Source organism: Nannobrachium achirus, assembly GCF_963921795.1.
Source record: "Nannobrachium achirus genome assembly, chromosome: 13".
In the NCBI taxonomy this organism is placed as follows: Eukaryota; Metazoa; Chordata; class Actinopteri; order Myctophiformes; family Myctophidae; genus Nannobrachium; species Nannobrachium achirus.
Genome location: NC_137833.1, coordinates 16,588,125 through 16,606,941, shown reverse-complemented (window position 1 = coordinate 16,606,941; position 18,817 = coordinate 16,588,125). Strand labels below are relative to the sequence as shown.

General features: G+C 43.3%; 1 protein-coding gene across 1 annotated transcript; it reads right to left on the bottom strand.

Moving 5' to 3' along the window:
• Nucleotides 1-915: 915 nt before the first annotated feature.
• On the bottom strand, nt 916-16,733 carry LOC308297180 (uncharacterized protein; the record flags this gene model as incomplete). Its single annotated transcript, XM_080740596.1, has 11 exons — nt 916-1,418; nt 7,753-7,915; nt 8,877-9,005; nt 10,988-11,174; nt 11,556-11,614; nt 11,769-11,789; nt 12,525-12,644; nt 13,938-14,057; nt 15,021-15,213; nt 16,326-16,504; nt 16,724-16,733. 11 exons carry the CDS (start codon nt 16,731-16,733, stop codon nt 1,256-1,258), a joined length of 1,344 nt encoding a protein of 447 aa, XP_080596722.1. The 3' UTR covers nt 916-1,255.
• Nucleotides 16,734-18,817: the final 2,084 nt, after the last annotated feature.

Here is an 18,817-nt window from a genome sequence, read left to right as displayed (position 1 = left end):
GTGTGGAGGACTCGGCAATGACACTCAGTGGTTAGAGTTTAAATTGCAGGCAGTTAGCAACATGACAGTGTTGAGTTCAAAATACTTTCACTAAATGCTTTAGCCCTGTTTGGAACTTTATACAACCCTGCCACGACACAGTGTATTTTAGGTGCAACTTTTACTTACATGAAGAAGTATTTACAGAACAACATCAGCAGGTTTGCAAAAATAAACAACAGCTTGTCATTTGAAACAATGAATAACTTTGTTTGTTACATTAAAAGTAAATTCAAAGGGAAAGTAATGGGCAGAAAGTTTAATTGTAATTAACGACTGGAGAGTTCCATTCCAAAATGAGAAAACCACCATTTGAATATATCTAAAAGGACCAAATTTAAACAAATATTTGCACTTTTAAAAGCATTGTACGGTACATACTTGTAGAATAATGTAGTTTACAACAATGTGAACACTCAACAAAACTTCAGAGACTGGACCAAAATGTCCAAGTTACTAAAATACATAACCGGCAATGTGGCATAGAACTCTTTGATTATTCTGCAATAGCACCCTGGGTAATGAATAGAGACGATGTACTTGCGGGTCAGGTAATGCCTAGCTAACAATAATGGTGCTATCAAGACGCTGTTGGCCCAATGTCAATTGGAAGCCAAAGACCTCTGCAGTGGTTTTACTTTTCATCAACTACTTCAGCCAAGAGAGTTGTTGCATGGTCTTTTCTTTTCCTTTTTTTTTTTTTTTTTTTTTTTTTTTGCTGAGTCACAAGTGCATACAGTTGTCCAGACTTAAATAAAATCCAATTTGGCAGGTCCATTGCTCAGCATTAGGGGATGGGAAATAATTGCCCTTAAAAGTCACTCAAGCTTAATTACTCAATCGTTACAGTATAAATAAGCGCCATTTGTTCTTGTCATTATACAATACATACAACAGCTCACAAACCACATAATTATTTGCAGTGTGATTGTGACGGTGTGCGTGCGTGCTTGCGTGTACATGTGAGTGTCGAACCTTGTGTGTGTGTGTGTGTGTGTGTGTGTGTGTGTGTGTGTGTGTGTGTGTGTGTGTGTGCGCGTGAGAGAGTTTGTGTGTGTGCGACTGGTTAGAGTCCGTGCACAATACAATTTATTAGTGCTAGTTTAACTCGGAGAGTGCGCAAATGGAACCAAATTTGATGCCATTTGCGCATTCAATCACACACTGCATATTGTGTGTGATTTCAATGTGAATACTTATGAATGCCTGGTGGCCGTTATCTGAGGCGGTGTCTCCTGGGTATATACTGGTCTATGATGCGGGGGCTGACGTGGCTGGCATAGTGGAGAGCAGGGTCCGAGAAGTTGAAGGGTGGAGGGTTGCCGACGCCGTTGTACTGCTGCTCCGCCTGCATGTACTCTGGTATCAAGTGGGGTATGCTGTAAAACGACAACAACGCAATTAGAGCAGTGCAGCAGTCCGCGCTGCTGTTAAAATGCAGAATGTATGTTCAGTATACAATGATACTGCTTTGGCCCACGGCTGCACAATATTAGGAAAACATGCAGTAACAGTGTTATTACTTGTTGAATATTGCGTTGACGACTTGTGCGATAAGGAAACACATGTTGAATTATACATTTGAACGTACTTGTGCCTTAGGCTTGCCTCTAACATAGAACCCAGACAATGAATAGCCTACTGTATGCATGCATATTGCATAAAAAGAAGAAGGAAATGGACTGCTGTATATTTCCATTCCAACAACATTGTTTTACTGAAAACATTACACCTGACTACCACTGTTGACGATGAATAAATAGCACCAACTTAGCAATACAGTTTCTCACTGCTCCCCTTAAAATATCCTATTTAAATCCAAACAAAACAAAACATCCTTTATAACCTGCATGGTTGAAATGCGACATGTATATTGCTTTTGCGATAAGTATATTGCGCATGCTTGGAATTGTGATGATGATACATTTTCGATATATTATACTTTGGCCCCCTCAGTCAAGTCTAAGCACTCTTTATGGCGTGATAGCGGTGAAGAAGGCAGAAGGGCTCTTTAACTAATGGACCCCAATTCCCCTCTCGGCACAGAGTTTACTCTCCTCCAATCTGGGAAGAGGTTCTGCTGTCCAAAGAAGGTAAATAAAAATGATTTGAGAAATCTATGGTGCCCACCAGAGCTATAATATTGCTCAATAAAACTGTTAAGTGCTTTAGTCTGAGATACAGAACCACCATTGGTCTTCTTTACCAACGCACTTTAATTGTCTCGTGCAGCTGCCTGTATCACTGCTGTGTGCATCAAGTGTATTGTTCAAAAGTATTGCTGTTTTTTCACTTATGAATGATGCTGACAGTCGAATTCCACCATGAGGGATAATAAATCTTTTCTATTAAGTACTATCAATGGAGCAGCTTGCATCATTAGCCTGAGCCTGTTGTTCTTTCAGAATGTATGTCACAATGAAAAGTCTGAAACGTTCAATTTCTTTATGTTTTGCCTATAACGCATGCACAAAATAGGGACAACAGGTTGAAAGTAGTTCGTGAATATCTATAAGCCTAGATCTTTGGAGTGTTGAAATCTACGACTGAAGCTGATTAAAAGCATGACATTTGCATGTCACGTAGTTCCTAAACCCTTGTCTCATTTGCGCTTGCAGCGTTTTGAATTACAGTACAAGCCATTAGGCCCCTGCTCTCTGTACTAATATTTGTGTATCTCCTTTGATAAACGAGGCACAGTGACACGCCACCTGGCGCACCGAGAATTACACCGTACATTAATCACAAACAAAGAAAAACATTGGCAAACGATTCCTGGCAACAAAAAAATAAATAAACCTGCGCCGTTGCATTGCCTCCAACAATTGCCTATCTGTCATATCCCTTACATCTGGGACATAAAGTATGTGAGCAGCAGGCGCTCCATTATAGCACATAATCCCAAATCAGCCGTCTGGTTGGAAAGACAACGGCATCCCAACAACCCTCCTCCTTCATGAATGACAGTGGTTTAGCTCTGTTTAATCTAACAACCTAATCCCACTATCCTGGTGATGACGACCAAAGCCATTATATCCATAGGGTATAGGTTACAGCCAGGCCGATAAAAAGCAGGCCAGGCCTCCGGGGGGGATTATACATCTCTAAGGTCCTCCAGCACCTGGTCCAGATGCGCATGCATCTGCACACACGTGCCCGACCCAAGGACACGCATGCATCATTATCATCCTCATGGGAATGTGCACGTCTGCCCAAGCAGACTAAAGCACAGTGTGCAGGGACCCTTGCTTATCGTTGCTGCAGGTTGGAAACCTTGTATGTCCATAACCGTTCCCTTTTCAACGTGCCACACGGTGTGAGCTTGTAGATCTGCTATTTTCACTACATTTGTTTGGGGCGGCAGTGGATCAGGGGTAGAGTGGCCATGTGGCAACTGGAAGGTTCCCAGTGCGATCCTGGGCTCCCCCAGAGTTGGTGTCGAAGTGTCCTTGAGCAAGACTCTGAACCCCTATTTGCTCCCGATGAGTGCCGGCTTGCATGGCTTCCTCTGCCAACGGTGTATGAATGTGTATGAATGGCTGAATGTAATGCACCATTTACCATTTACACTCTTGTGTGATGCATTACGTTACGAAAATAAAACATAAAATATACATATATGGAGATGCAGGGTTGCTGCTCCGACAGCAACACTATATCACATGAAAGTATGCTGGCATATGCGTGCCGTGCATCTGCCCACACGCATGCACAGCACGCGCACACAAACACACACACAGGGGGATTCATACAGAGCAGATATATAAGCCAAAGGGGATTTGCCTAGGTCAAATGGGATTTCCCTTCAACATGGCGAGTTCTATACCGTAGTCAGTGAAGTGATGTAATATGGCTACACACGTTATAAAATGCATTAAATAATTCCACTTTGTAATGTTTGTATGCGACATATCAGTCTGTCGGTATTGGCTACTGTAGCTAAATCCAAAATGAGACAATCTGTTCTCGAGTCTCTACAGCTGCAAGCACGCTGTCTGCCACTGTGCCACAGTTCATATGGACTGTATTGTATTGTATTATATTGTGTCATATGAACAACAGTCTACAACATCACAAAGCGTTGCATCGACACACATTGTGAGCTTGTAGACCGGCTATTTTTGCTACTTTTGTGTGACGCTGTAGTAGGGCCAGTGATGGGCAGTAACTAGCTACAAGTAGCTAAGCTACATAGCTTAACTACATTTCTAAGTAGCGTAACGTTGATTTGCTAAATTTCTCTGGGTGTTACTTTACTACTTGTAGTGTAGTTTAGCTATATGTAATCAGAGTAACTAGTAATGTAGCTTACTACATTCTCCAAATAGCTTGCCCATCACGTTTGGGGAAAAATATATAAATAAATAAATAGACCAGTCAATTGCAATAGTGTCCCCAAGAGTTAGGGGACATTCAAGACGTCTGACCCCCCCCCCCCCCAGGGGGATCCCCAGATGACAGTGAAATGTCAATTTAAGGACTTAAGACATTTTAATACAGAAAAATAAAATAAAAAGTAGTGTTGATTTGGCTAGCTACTTTTGCCATGTAGCTTGTAGCTTAGATAAGTACATTTCTTTGGGGATAGCTTCGCTGTAGCTTTAGCTATATTTAATCGAGTGTAACTTGTAGCTTAGGTAACTACATTTTCCAAGTAGCTTGCCCATCACTGAGTATGGCAAAGTAAAGGTCTTTGCACACTGCTGCGTTTTTTCGTTGCGAAATGCGTTTTTCAGGGCAAGGAGAGAGAGAGAGAGATAGAGAGAGCAAGGGACCGAGTGGTGCGCGAAACGGGCGGCAGTGTGCAAACGTGACTGACATGACGTGAGGTAGATTCTTTTATTTGCACGCTCCGAAATTCACTCCGATATTCGGCCCGAAAAACGCAGCAGTGTGCAAAGACCTGGTTTATATAAAAATCACACCCGTGTGAACTGAGCGGTGGTCGTGGGGGGGGGGGGGGGGGGGGGGGTGCCTGTGTGTGTGGGGTGGGTGTGTGTGTGTGTGTGTGTGTGTGTGTGTGTGTGTGTGTGTGTGTGTCTGGCCTGGCCTGAACAACAGCGCCCCTCCCTTAACATGTGTGGTCAAAAAATGTACTTCAGGCTACATACAGACACGCACACACGCACGCATACACACACGGCCACGTATAGGAGACGGTGTAACCACCGCTCAAAAACAAATGAATATATGGAGGAACAGGGTTTCTGCCCGACAGCAACGATATGCAGCATAGGATATGCTGTACTGCATATAAGGCTCACTGTGTGTGTGTGTGTGTGTGTGTGTGTGTGTGTGTGTGTGTGTGTGTGTGTGTGTGTGTGTGTGTGTCACTAGTATGCAGTGCACTCATACATTTTACTGTAAGCACGAGTACCGCCTATTATCTGAATTATGCATGCGGTATTCTGATTGAAAGTTCACTCCCAACTTCGGGGATGATGCTGCTGCCCTCATCATAAACCGTGGCCTACTGTGTATTCTATTTACAAACATTCCTCTGCAAGACACGAGTACAGTTTCATAACCCAGATCAAATATCTGTTAGTAGGTAGCTGCGTTGTTTTAATATAGTAAGAGAGTGGGCAGTCCATCCACCCTCTCTGACAGAGAAATGAAATACAAGACAGCACAGCGTTCTGCTGTTACAGCACGCTGCGCTGGAGGACATGATTCAGACCCGTTGTGCTGATGTTACGGAGAGGTGGTGAGCCCGGACTACGCTGAGACATCACATACTCGCCGTGCATTAGCGCAACAGCATGGGTCCTTGAGTCATTTCACACCAGACCGCTCATGACGTCTGGAATGCGTGAAATGCCTAATTCAGTGTGTTCAGATAGAGCCTTAATCACTTGTGGTGCTACATATAGTATTGCGTGTGTGCATATACCGTAGTATGCACACGTTATGCATGCGTATAGGATAGGCCTGTCACAGTTATTACACTAGTAAGACGCCTCATGGCAACATGCACAATGATTTGAGATAATCGCAAATATTTTTGCATAATTGTCTTAATTGTTTCCATGTTGAAATATCTATAATAATTGCAATTATTTTCAAACATTTTCAAAAATAGTTGAAATAGCAGATCTACGGTAGATTAGCTATAGAGTAGGTGAAGTCCTGGCATAACACCCCTACTTAGAAACATCCCTATTCAGAAATACCCTCCATTTAGAATAATGGAAGTCAATCTTCTGAATAGCAATGTTTCTGAATAGAGATGTGTAACCGGTTACCAGAAGTAATTTCTCTTTTGAGACATTGGGTCATCTTAAAATCGTCTCATTTAAGAATGGTGGTCCAAAAATAACTGTCTTGGCGATATTGTCGGGGAGGTGGCTCTGTACCGTTTACATTAGTCAGTCACTTATAATTTATACCGTTTCTGGTTAAAATGTAACTAATTTGGCGACCGTAACATTACCGTTTTCTCGACGTGATTCTTCATGTCCATATGAGTCAAACAGCAGAGATCATTTTGAAGCAACGCGTTAGTTTATGCAGGACACGGGAGTCATCCCCGCCCAGCTGTAGTCAGCTGTCAGTCAGCTCCGTTCTCATTCCTCATTCTCATATCTGCTGGTCATTACGTCACATGACTGCCATACTCCAATCAAAGCTCTCAATCAGTATGGAAGGCTCCTTTAAATACGGCTTGCTTTCTCTACCTATGCTTGGTTTCTGAAGCTTCGGAACATTCGCAGCTAGCTGCCTCCTCCTTCACCCCAGCCTCCACCTTCACGATCAGTCTGGCTAAGCTCAAATACTGTGATTTTGCCTGACGAAGTTACATGTCAATGTATTGCTATTGTTCTGCAATTGTATCCCTATATGGGAGGTATTGCTCCCTGGTTTTGCTTAGCATGCTCAAAAAGCATGCACAAAAAATCCAAAACGCGGAGCCCTTTAACGCCAAGATTAACTGTATTCCATTTATGCAATAAATGGTTACATTTGTGTGAAAGTTCCTGACTAAATGTTTATTTTTGGAACACAGGTCTTATATGTTACGATATGAAAAAAGTCAATGGGAATTCAGAATGGGTAAAAAGAAAACGGGACCCAGGTAGGATGTGTAAATGATGTCCGACTTCGGTGCTCTATTTCAGGGGTTTTCAAAGTGGGTAACGGGGCACCCTGGACTGCCGTGACGGCAGTCCAGGGGTGCCGCGAGATAATTTGATAATATTTGATTTATTTTTGTATCATTTTAAACTTGAAGTACAAAGTTATTTTCAGTCAGTTCAAAATGGCAATTATCTCAACATTTTCCTTGCAACATAATCACTAAAATATCGTCACTGTCGGGCAGAAACCTCGTATCTCCAAGTTTCAAATGTGTAGGTCTTTTGATAAAGCAAAGCCCTGCTTCATCATACAAGACCGTCGCACAAAACTAGATGCGAGGCGTTGTGTGCTTGTAGATCTGCTGTTTTCACTAGTTTAGTACATTTTATAGATGATAAATACAAAATGAACGGTTTTGGACATACAAGGTTTCCACCCGACAACGACGATATGCTACAAATATAAGGTGCTGGGAGTGAAAATTATAATGTAGGGGTGCCTCGGATTAAAACAAATATTCATGGGGTGCCCCGAGACAAAAAAAGTTTGGGAATCCCTGCTCTATTTCCACACAATTAAATCGCGATTGAAGTGAAGTTTCATAATGGTGCCTGCCGGTGGTAGGATGGTACTCACTCTCCGGTGACCCTCTTCTTGCGACAGCAGCAGCAGCAGAACAGGGCAGCCAGCAGCAGCAGGAGCAGGGGGATGCCGATGCCCAGGACCAGGCCCAGGATCAGGGGAGTCTTGTTCTCTGCTCTCGGCGTCAACACCACCGTCGTGTTGGGACTTTGCTTGCCTGCATAAAACCAAAAGCACCACAGTAAAACCCTCTGTGTTCATTTTAAGTGATCTTTTACCGTAATCCGAGAGTCGAGAGAAATAAACAAGTTAATTTCTAGCACATGTTAGCTCTGACCGGAGGGGGCAGCGATGGACTGGGACATGAGAATTCGGCCCTGGCATCTTGGCAAGAACGACAAGAATTAGATTCTGTTCAAGCCATCGTCTGTTTCTCCACTGATCTTGGGCAGGCGTTCATTTGTGGAAGTGATTTTTTTTAACGACGTTCATTGCATTCTTTTAAAAGATCAGTGAATTATGCAAAATATGCTAAATTTGGTAGAAAAAGGGGGGGAAGAGGTAAAAAGTTCATTTGTGACGAGGGCAAACAAACAAAATTGCCGCAATGCTCAAACAAGGTCACTGAAACAGCATCAGTGAGACGATAATTGTAAATTCATAATTGTTTCTTGGCTTTTTCACTCAGAGATGACTCATTTACAATTTACAATTTAGGCATTAGCAGACGCTTTTATCGATATGATAAGCAAGATAATATGTCAGTACATCAACAACAATACAACAAATGCATAGGAATATCAATCTAGAAAACAATAACATAGGTAGACCACGCACCTAATCAGTAAAAAAAAGAAAATGCTATCTAGCTTCATGTGTGGTCTTCGAGGGAAGGGGAGTGTTACAGTAGTGCTATTGGTTTAGGTGGAGTACGAAGAGGTGAGTCTTCAGTCCACGGCGGAAGCTATGGAGTGAGTCTGTAGTTCTAAGTGCGACAGGGAGTTTATTCCACAGTTTGGGGGGCAGGAGGGCAAATTGTCTAGGAAGAGTGGATTTTTGTCCTGGGGTTTTTAGCGAGGGTTCTGTAGCATCCCTGTGTTTGCTGATCACGTGAAAACATGTATTTATTAACCTTTCCAACAACAGTGCGTTCCTGCCACAGTGCCTGGATTCCTCACCTAATATGCAGGACTGGGCATTGTCCACGTCTGTGGTGCCGTTGCACACACACCTGTAGCCTCCGTAGGTGTTGGCACAGAGAGCGGGGGGAACACAGCGGGCCTCCTTGGCCTTGCACTCATCCAGATCTGTGGGAGAGAGAACAGTCCACACAGAGTCAAAGTGGGAGAGAGAGAGAGAGAGAGAGCTAGAGACGCTCATGGGCGTCACAAAGGGGGAAAAGTGGGACTGAGTTACTAGGGCCCAAGGTGGAGGGGCCTTGATTATTTTATATTTTAGCTATTGAAAAATAGCAGATGTACAAGCTGCGAGCTTGTGCTGCTATTTTGCAATTTTTGAAAAGTTGTGAGAATGTGTGCAAATCTTTGAATATATATATATCTTTTAAGCGAACATTTGTAACTCAAATTTTGCTTCTGGGGGTCCCTGGAACTAAATATTTTGAGATGGGGGTCCGTGGCCAAATACATATCATTTTGGGGGTCCTTCACATGAAAAGGTTTGAGCACCACTGACATAGAAACATGAAATATATGAATATATTTCAGAAATAGCAGATCTACAAGCTTGCAGCGTGGGACTCGGTGCCGCGCTGTGAGCTTGTATATCTGCTATTTTTCAATAGTTAAAGCCCAAAATAATGAGTTCCCAGTCTCCCTCCCCCTATGAAGAACATTCATGGGGGGCCCGCAGTGAATCCTTGGACCCAGGGCCCAGAATTTGGTGCGACACCCCTGATAGAGACGCTGCCTCGCCAGCACTTGTCGACCATGCAGAATATCCAGCCAAAAGAATATAACAGCCAGCACAATATCCAGCCAACCTCACGCAAACCACCCCTATCGCTTTCAGCGGCAATACTTTGAGAGGCTCAAGAGGATTGAAGTGGATATCCTTATTATCCTATAGATGAAACTCGACACTCTGAAAATGTACTATAATGAATTGTCATTCCCCTCCCGTTCTGTGCGGGAATGTTTTCATAAAATTACAACAAAAAAAATATATATATATATCTTTAGGTATAGCATATCACAATGAACATAAACCCTATATTAAAATTGGTTTACTAGGGGGACCGCCGGGGCCGGCCAGGCATAACTTAAACCAAACCCGCTTTGAACAAATAAAAGTAAATAAATAAATAAATATGGTCATATAATAAACAAGCAGAAAAACGTGATGCCGAGCTTGCCTGGCGATGCCGCCCGCGGTCATTGTGCTGACATTGCATGAATTGATCAGCATGTTCAGATTCCGCATTGGCCGGGTTATTGCGTGGGTGAAATAGACTCTCCCTCCCTCCCTCCCTCCCTCCTCCCCCCCTCACTCTCTCTCTCCCTCCCTCTGGTGACTGAATTTCACTGCAGGATCAATAGTAGTTCATCTATCCATCACCTTCCCCCTCTCTCTCTCTCTCTCTCTCTCTCTCTCTCTCTCTCTCTCTCTCTCTGAGTGTGCTCTGGTCTGATGTGACGTCACACGCAACCTCCCGCCATCACCTTTCCCTATACTAGCCCTCACCGTCTCTCTGTCATCAGGGGCAGAGTTGAATTAGTCTTGGGTCGCCCAATATCTTTTCTGAGCACGCCTCTCACGCGAACGGACATGCATTATGCCCAAACTCCCCAAGTTCACACCTCGCCAACGCTTTAGTGTCACAACAGGGTGTTTTAACAAAGAAACAAGCCTGTATGCATATCAATAGACCTGTACAGTAGGTGTTGAGCGAGTAGCGACATGCGCGTGGCGTCTCTAGATAAGCGACCCCCCAAACATTGAATCACCAATGCACCACTGTTCTCACGATAATAAAAATCTAAATATTTATGGAAAAAAGAATCTGTCAACCGACGTTGTTACTGGATGATGGGTTTCTGAACTGCCCACAGCTCTCCTAAGAGACACAGAAATTGTGTTTGCTATTTTATCATGAATATTAGTGGTGAAGTCGTCCTTTAAGTAAAACATTTGAGTATGTTTTTCCAACACTGATGGCCGGAACAACGAGGTTTTACAAGGTGACATCTTTACCTCCAACATGTGCAGCTTTGATGCCATAGTATCTTTACCTCCAACATGTGCAGCTTTGATGCCATAGTATCTTTACCTCCAACATGTGCTGCTTTGATGCCATAGTAGCCGCTGACCCTGTTCAGGTAGTCTCTGATGTACCAGTGTGGCGTGTCGCTGGACACGTTGATGCGGTACTCAGTAAGACCCAAACTGGAGCCCCGGCCTTTTACTTTGGCACTGTAGAACTTGTTCTGGAAGCCTGTGGACAGAATCTTCTCCAGCTGGACACATGCACACACACACGCACACGCACACATAAAGTCACTCGCTTTTAATCACTCATTACATCATAGTTACTGACTCCCTGTCGCACTTAGAACTACAGTCTCACTCCCTAGCTTCCACCGTGGACTGAAGACTTGACTTGTTGTTGATTTACTGACATGTTATCTTGCTTAATATATTGATGTATTACCTGCTTGCTTATTGTATGTCGCTTTGGATTAAAAGTGTCTGCTAAATGCCTAAACTCTAAACTCTAACTGATAGGAGATACACATGCATGCACGCACACAAGCGCACACACACACGCACACGCGCACACGCACACACACACACACACACACACACACACACACACACACACACACACACACACACACCTGTTTGAGTGTTTGACTGTTGTCGCTCCAGCCCATGGAAACATTGAAGACATTAAACCCTGCGGAGACAAAAACAAATAGCAACTGCCTCAGTGATGACCTCACGTTACCATATTTGGGCATGTTCGCCATAGCGACAGCGGAAGCCGCACCATCGCTACCATGCACTACTGAGGAAAGGGAGAGAGGGGGAGGCCGTGGGGGACATCTCACCTGGAGGATTGGCAGAGTCACCTGTGAACACACACAAGCACAGCAGAGTTCACTTCACTGTGCATGCATCAGAAACAGAGGCATATAGTACTTGAGTACTGTACTCAAGTGCATGTATGTGTAGATCTGTATATCTGTGTAGAAGTGTATATCTATCTGTACTCAATCTGGCTAACCATCATCAAATAAAAGGGAACGCCCACTCTGTTTTGTTCCTTTTCATTTTCATCTGTTGCGTAGCATCAGAGAGTCTGTTCTGTTCTAATCTGTAATTAACTTGAGTATGTGGATTTCTATGTGGACTCTTATTACTTCAAAAACAGCAGATCTACTGTTCAAGCTCACAACACACTGCATCGTGTTGCAGTTTTGTTTGGCCAATTTCTAGCATTTTTTAGGAAGTTTAGCCCCCAACTACTACAACAAAAAAACTAAAACTAAACCTAAAATGTATATAAAAAACTAACCTTTGTAGAGTACATAGCGGCATAGCCATTCAAGGGATCTCCAACTAAACTGATCTTTCCTTCTCTACTTTCTTTTCTCTTTCTATTTGGTCTTTGCTTTTACGGTATATGCTTTGTTTCCAAAAGCGAGATTATGTGCCATTTACATAATTATTTCTTACATTTATGAAGTCTGTTTAAAAAAGTGAAATAATTTAAGGAAGTTGGCAAGACAAACGTTCCTGTGTGGATGATGGTGCTTAACTTTAATACAAATATTAATGAAAAAGAAGAAGCATAGTATACATACCACATCCATGATCATCCTTGGTGCTCTGGTACCTGCAGGAGCAGTGGTGTCCGCCTGCGGTGTTGACACACTCATACTTGGCGTTGGGACACGCTTCTGGATGCAGGCACTCATCTTTATCTACAATACACAGAGAAATACATCTACATTATTTACATCCTTAGTACAGTGTGAAGTGCATGCTTGCGTGTGTGTGTGTGTGTGTGTGTGTGTGTGTGTGTGTGTGTGTGTGTGTGTGTGTGTGTGTGTGTGTGTGTGTGTGTGTTAGTATTTCTATTTCTATTTGTAAACAGGTCAGACATTACATGAGAAACAATACAATAAACTAAACCAAAAAGAATGTGCACTGCTGGTGGTCCCTGGACCTGACGTGGACAAGCAGTGGTTTTGTTCAGTGGTTCTCAACCCCAGGGGGGTCCCCAGATGATATTTTGGGTGGTCCTCAAATTATTAACTTAATGTGCAACATTGTTTTCTCACTTAACTGTAAACCAAATAACACAGTTTAAGTGTATAGAGGGTATCTGCACATTTCTGAAGTGAGAATTTAAGGACTGTTGAATGCCTCTAAAATGACAAATTAAACATTGGCCAAATTGTCAAATATTAGAGGCAGAAATTGTGAAAATAGCCGATCTGCTATTTTCACAATAGAACCGCGTTATACAAAATGTAACTCTTAGTGCTTGTCAGGGTGGGGGGTCCCCAGTTAATATATGATTATTTTGGGGGTCGCGGCCTGAAAAGGTTGAGGACCACTGGTTTTGTTCAGTGGCTTTCAAAGTATGGTCTCAGATTAGTGTGTTTGTCTCTTTGTCCACCGGAGGGTGCTGAAAACACAAAATAACTGAAATCCATTACCAGACCCCAAATGAGAGTTGATGAGCCATACAGCTCAACCGTGCACACCTCTAGTTTGCCCTGTTAGCTTATTACCAGTCCTCATAGTAGTATTGGAACTAGAAATACTGTTCTTACGAAACAGTGTGGGCTCGCATGGAACAACACGTATTTGCACAAAGATCTACCCAACGGGCACTCCAACATAACTTCTACATTCAATCCCTCAGATGAGATCCCCTATACTGTATAAAGATTTGGGAGAACATACTACATACGATTTAATGTGTGTGTTGTTGTTATTTATATCAGGTCGCACTTGTTGGTGGTGATGTCACCAAGAACGTTGCTCCTCATTGGCCCTGCCTTTGTACTAATTATTCTTTTTTTTTCTTCTTTTTTTTAGGAGAATAACCTTGGTCTATAAAGTTCCGGTATAACATACTGGTCTTGCCTTTCAGCGAGCCCACAATGAATAGCAGTAGTACCAGTAATAATGGTATAGTAAGCAAAACAAATGACTAGACGCTGTGCAGTTCACATCGATAGCAGTGTGTCTGCATTGTTCAGTACCTGTGCAGTTGACTCCATTGCCAGTGTAGCCAGGCATGCACGTGCAGGTGTAGTTGTAGGCTGTGCTGTTGCAGATGGCCATTTTGTGGCAGGGGAAGGTGAAGGGAGGCTGACAGAAGTCTGTGACGGGAGGGAAGAGGAGGGGGGGGGACAAGGACAAGTAAGATAAACAGGATTAACAGTGTTTTCCCTAGGCTCGGTAATGTGACGGGGCAATTGTCCTGGTGTGGAGATAAATCATTCCCTAATGACCACGGAATAAAGTAGATATCAGGGCTAATTCTGGCACATTCACAGTAATGGGTATTGATGTTGTTGCTGCTGTCCTTGTTTAGTCTTAGCTTCCATGGCTCAGAAAGTCACTGGGCCTATCTTATAAAGTAGGACACCCTAGTTCACCCCTTTGCGGGTCCATTTTTAAACTCAGTTAAATTAACACTCGAAGTCTTTTTTTGCTGTGTGTGACCTACATGTTGCTCTCGTAACGGCAGGGTGACCCGGTGGTTGGAGATCACAGGTTTCACCCTAGATCAGGAGTCTTCAACAGGGGGTCCGGGACCCCAAGGGGGTCCTCAGAGTTACTACAGGGGGTCCTCCAAATCTTTGTGTGATATAAACTTTTTTTCTCCTTTTTTATATTAACCATTTGGACCCTAGCGTCCATATTTGGAGAACTTTAGCCAAAAATAGCAGCTCTACAAGCTCACAACACCTTGTGGTGGGAGGCGTTGTGAGCTTGTAGATCAGCTATTTTCGGCAAAGAGCTTTGGTGTAGAGGGGAAAAAGAGCAGACTAAGTACAGAATGAAAGGTAAAAATGTTTTTAAGTATTGACGGTTCAAGTGGTGTGGTTAAATATCTGAAAACACAAATTGACATGAATCCAAAATACACTGATGATTGTGCTGTCAAACAATCAAACTATATGGAATCTATGGAAAGGTTGTGGGGGTCCCTGCTTCATCTCTCTCTCAACTAAGGGGTCCTCAGCCTGAAAACGTTGAAGACCCCTGGTATATACTGTAATGCTGTGAGCCAGGGGCTCCTAAATGTCCGTACATGTTGCCTCCCAAGGCCCACTCACCGTTCTCAAAGCATTTGTATCCTTGTTTGTCGTGGAAGATGGTTGCAGGAGGACACTCTCCGCAGGAGAACTGCTCTGGCTCCGGCTCTGACTGGCACTCCACCCCGGGGAAACAGGGCTTCCCTCGACACACGTCAGTGGCGTTCTCGCAGAACCTTCCCCGGAAACCCTTGGGACACAGGCACCCCACCACCTGGAGATGGAGAGGAGAGATGGATAAATATATATTATTGCAACCGTAGGTCGCTACTTAGTATGAAAGCCACCAGATCCTGTCCGTCACTCAAAATCACTCACCCTCTATATAGTGCTTGGCTGTGTGCTCGTGACATCTCACTGATGTCACGATATGTCAGCTATGTCATATATGGAGCTCTACATTAGACTGATGCCAGCACTAGATGTCTTTGCCGGCTCCATATATGGAGCTAAAAGTCCTTGTCCAAATATGGAGTCCATAAGGTCAGACCCAGATAAGTCAGAGTCGATTATATTGCCCGAGTTAGACATGTGGCATGACACGTCCCATGACACATATCTCCTTATACGGCCGTTGCCCTGGTACCATGGCCATGACGTCAGCCATGGCAACGCAGCGAGGTCGCTTCTCGCCCTTAGGGCGTCTTACTTGTATAGTATGTAATACCGTAGTATGGAAGAAAGAAAGGAAGGAAGGAAGGAAGGAAGGAAGGAAGGAAGGAAGGAAGGAAGGAAGGAAGGAAGGAAGGAATTAAGAACACTATTGTAAAATGTAATTTCTACCACTTTTTGTGGTCACATGTTCAGATACTGGATTCTGATTGGCTTAAAACAGTGGTAAATCAGTCAACAACCTTGAGTTGGCTCATGGACCCTGCCCACTGTTGTGTTGCAGTTGTATAACTAAATAATCTTGCAAGTTACAACTGTGTTTTCTTTCATTTATATGGTAGAAGTGGTAGAAAAGCAATTTACCATTCGAGGGTCGCCACAACCCTGAAACATTGGTAAATCAGCCAACAACCCACTCCCTCTCATGGTAAATGGCTTACATCAAACAAAGACCACTTGAACCCAAGCAACCCTATTCTGGGGGAACTTTTGCCAAACATAGCAGAGCTCACAACTCATAGCTCACAACGCTTTGCGATGCGCTTGCAATGCGTTGTGAGCTTGTAGATTGGCAATTTCTGGCCTCATAGATTTGGTGTACACAGGAAAAAATGATCCAAGTACAGTTGCACCTCGGGTCCATTTCACACTTTTTAAGCTGTTAAATACATGTACGCAAAAGATGATACCATCCTCCCTGCTCTTTTGTTGTACCTGAAACTTCCCCTGCATGTGGTTCTCTGTGACGCTGTCGTACTGGCAGGTTCCCCCGTTGTGACAGTTGCACACCTTCAGGATGGGGGTGAACAGGGAACTGAAGAGCTGGTCGTTGACCTTGATGGTGAGGTGGACTGGCTGGGTGCTGAGTGGTGTCCACGTGAAGTAGCCATCACCTGTAGCATACACACGTGGCCATGGTACTCAACAGAGACTTCATTCAGCGTTCATTTAACTCTAACACTTATATTGCTGGATGGCATTGCATGCTCAAATTGCAATTGCATTTTTACTCCACTTTAGAGTAAAGCACTAGAGAGGAAGGTTGTCCCCTCTGCTTTATATATTTGTTTTGAAATGCTAATTTGATTCTGGTGAATAAGACAAAGAATTGCCTCTGTACATATACCGGTATATACACGCACATAAGCACATGAACACTTGCGCACACACACACACGCGCCCGCGTCCGCACATTTGTGTGTGCATCAGTATTTTGCACTTTGAGGTTTGCATTAATGTAAAGTGCATTATAGATAAAATGTATAATTATTATTATTATTATTATTATTATCATCATCATTATCAGTGATGTGTTTTTCTCACCATTGCCAATGGAGGTCTGTGGTGGTCTGGGGAAGAGTAGTGAGTAGGTGACCGGGTCTTTGTTGGTGTCCTTAGCGATGATCTGGACATTGACGGTGGAGTTGACCTTACCTAGGATCACCATGGGCTCTGTCACTATGGGGGGCATGTTGCCTGGACAGAACAGAAACATCTGCTTTAAAATGGATCACTAGTGCAATGGTTCTCAACCTTTTCAGGTTTATTTAATCTTTTCTTATATTATTTGACAATTTGGTTAATGTTTGACCAATGTTTATAGTAGCCTATAGTTTGTGATTACTTCTGATGCAATAATGGTCTTTTCTTTCTTTTTGAGTTTTTAAAAAGGTCTTAAAAGTTTTTAAATTGTCACTTCACGGTCATGTGATCTGGGGACCCCCCAAAATCATGTGGGGACCCTCCTGGGGGGTCCCAAACCACAGGTTGAGAACCACCACATGTGCACTATATTAAAACAACAGCTCAGCACGTTTCATCTCGGCTTCTCAGTGAGATCTTGCCCCAAGCAAGATCTCACTGTTTCCATAGAAAACACATTGGTGACTTCGGTTCACACTATATAACATCCATAGGATCAGTCACCCTTCCTCACCCTGGAGTCAGCCCAGTTCCTCATCCAGCCATCATATCAAAACTTGACTACTGTAACACTCTCCTCACAGGCCTCCCGGCATGTGCACTAATCCAAAATGCCGTGGCACGTTTGGTCTTCAACCAACCAAAATGTTCACATGTCTCCCCACTTCTCCGCTCTCTCCACTGGCTCCCAGTTGCTGCCCACACAGAATACAAAACACTCTCTGTCGTTTGGGTAAGGTAATATCTCTCCGCTCCCCCAGGTACGGGGCAGAGGGGCTATCCTTTTACCACCTGGCCTTCAAAGCCGCCAAAGGTATGGCACCGCCATACCTCCAAAGCTTGATCGATTCCTACAACCCCACTTGTTCACTCAGATCAGCTAACGCAGGGGTGCTGACAGAACCCTCGCTAGAAACCCCAGGACAAAAATCCACTCATCCTAGACAATTCTCCCTCCTGGCCCCCAAACTGTGGTATATACTCCCTGTCGCACTTAGAACAACAACAGACTCAGTCACTCCCTAGCTTCCGCCGTGGACTCACCTCTTCAGACTCCACCTTAGCCCATAGCAATTACCATAGTAGGCTACTCGCCTACCCTCAATGAACATACATGAAAGTTAGATAGCATTTCTTTTTTAGGTTTTATAAAAAAATCGTTTTTTACTGAATAGGTGCTTGGTCTACATACGTTATTTTTCTTAGATTACTATTCTATGCATTTGATGTATTGATGTTGATGTACTGACGTATTACCTTGCTTATTGTAAATCGCTCGGGATTAAGAGCGTCTGCTAAATGCCTAAATTGTAAATTGTAATTCATTTTTGCTGGGCAACCGAGAGTTCATTTAATATTTTTCTATCAAATATATAATTAACTGAATGTAATTCAATACAATACAATACTACTGCCTCAAGGCAATGTGTGTGAGTCAATCTCATTTATTATTCTCACACAATTATTCTGACACCACAGGGACATGATCGTCTTGATCGTTCGTTTGTTATTAGCATTAAAGTTGTGACTTGAAACCCCACTGCCAGTTATTGGATTGTTGCACTTGTCTTGGATTGCCCTCCATCATAGAAATGCATTGCACTTGTAAATCTCTGTAAATCCAGAAAGGAGCCTGAGGAAGGGCCTAAACGCACCCCCAACATTTCAGCTGAAATTGTTTTTAAAACCCATTAAAACCAAAAAAGCATAGCAGATTTAGACTTTCTTTCTCTTTTTATCCCACGATTTTGTAACCCATTTTTTCACCCATGGCCAATTGCCTA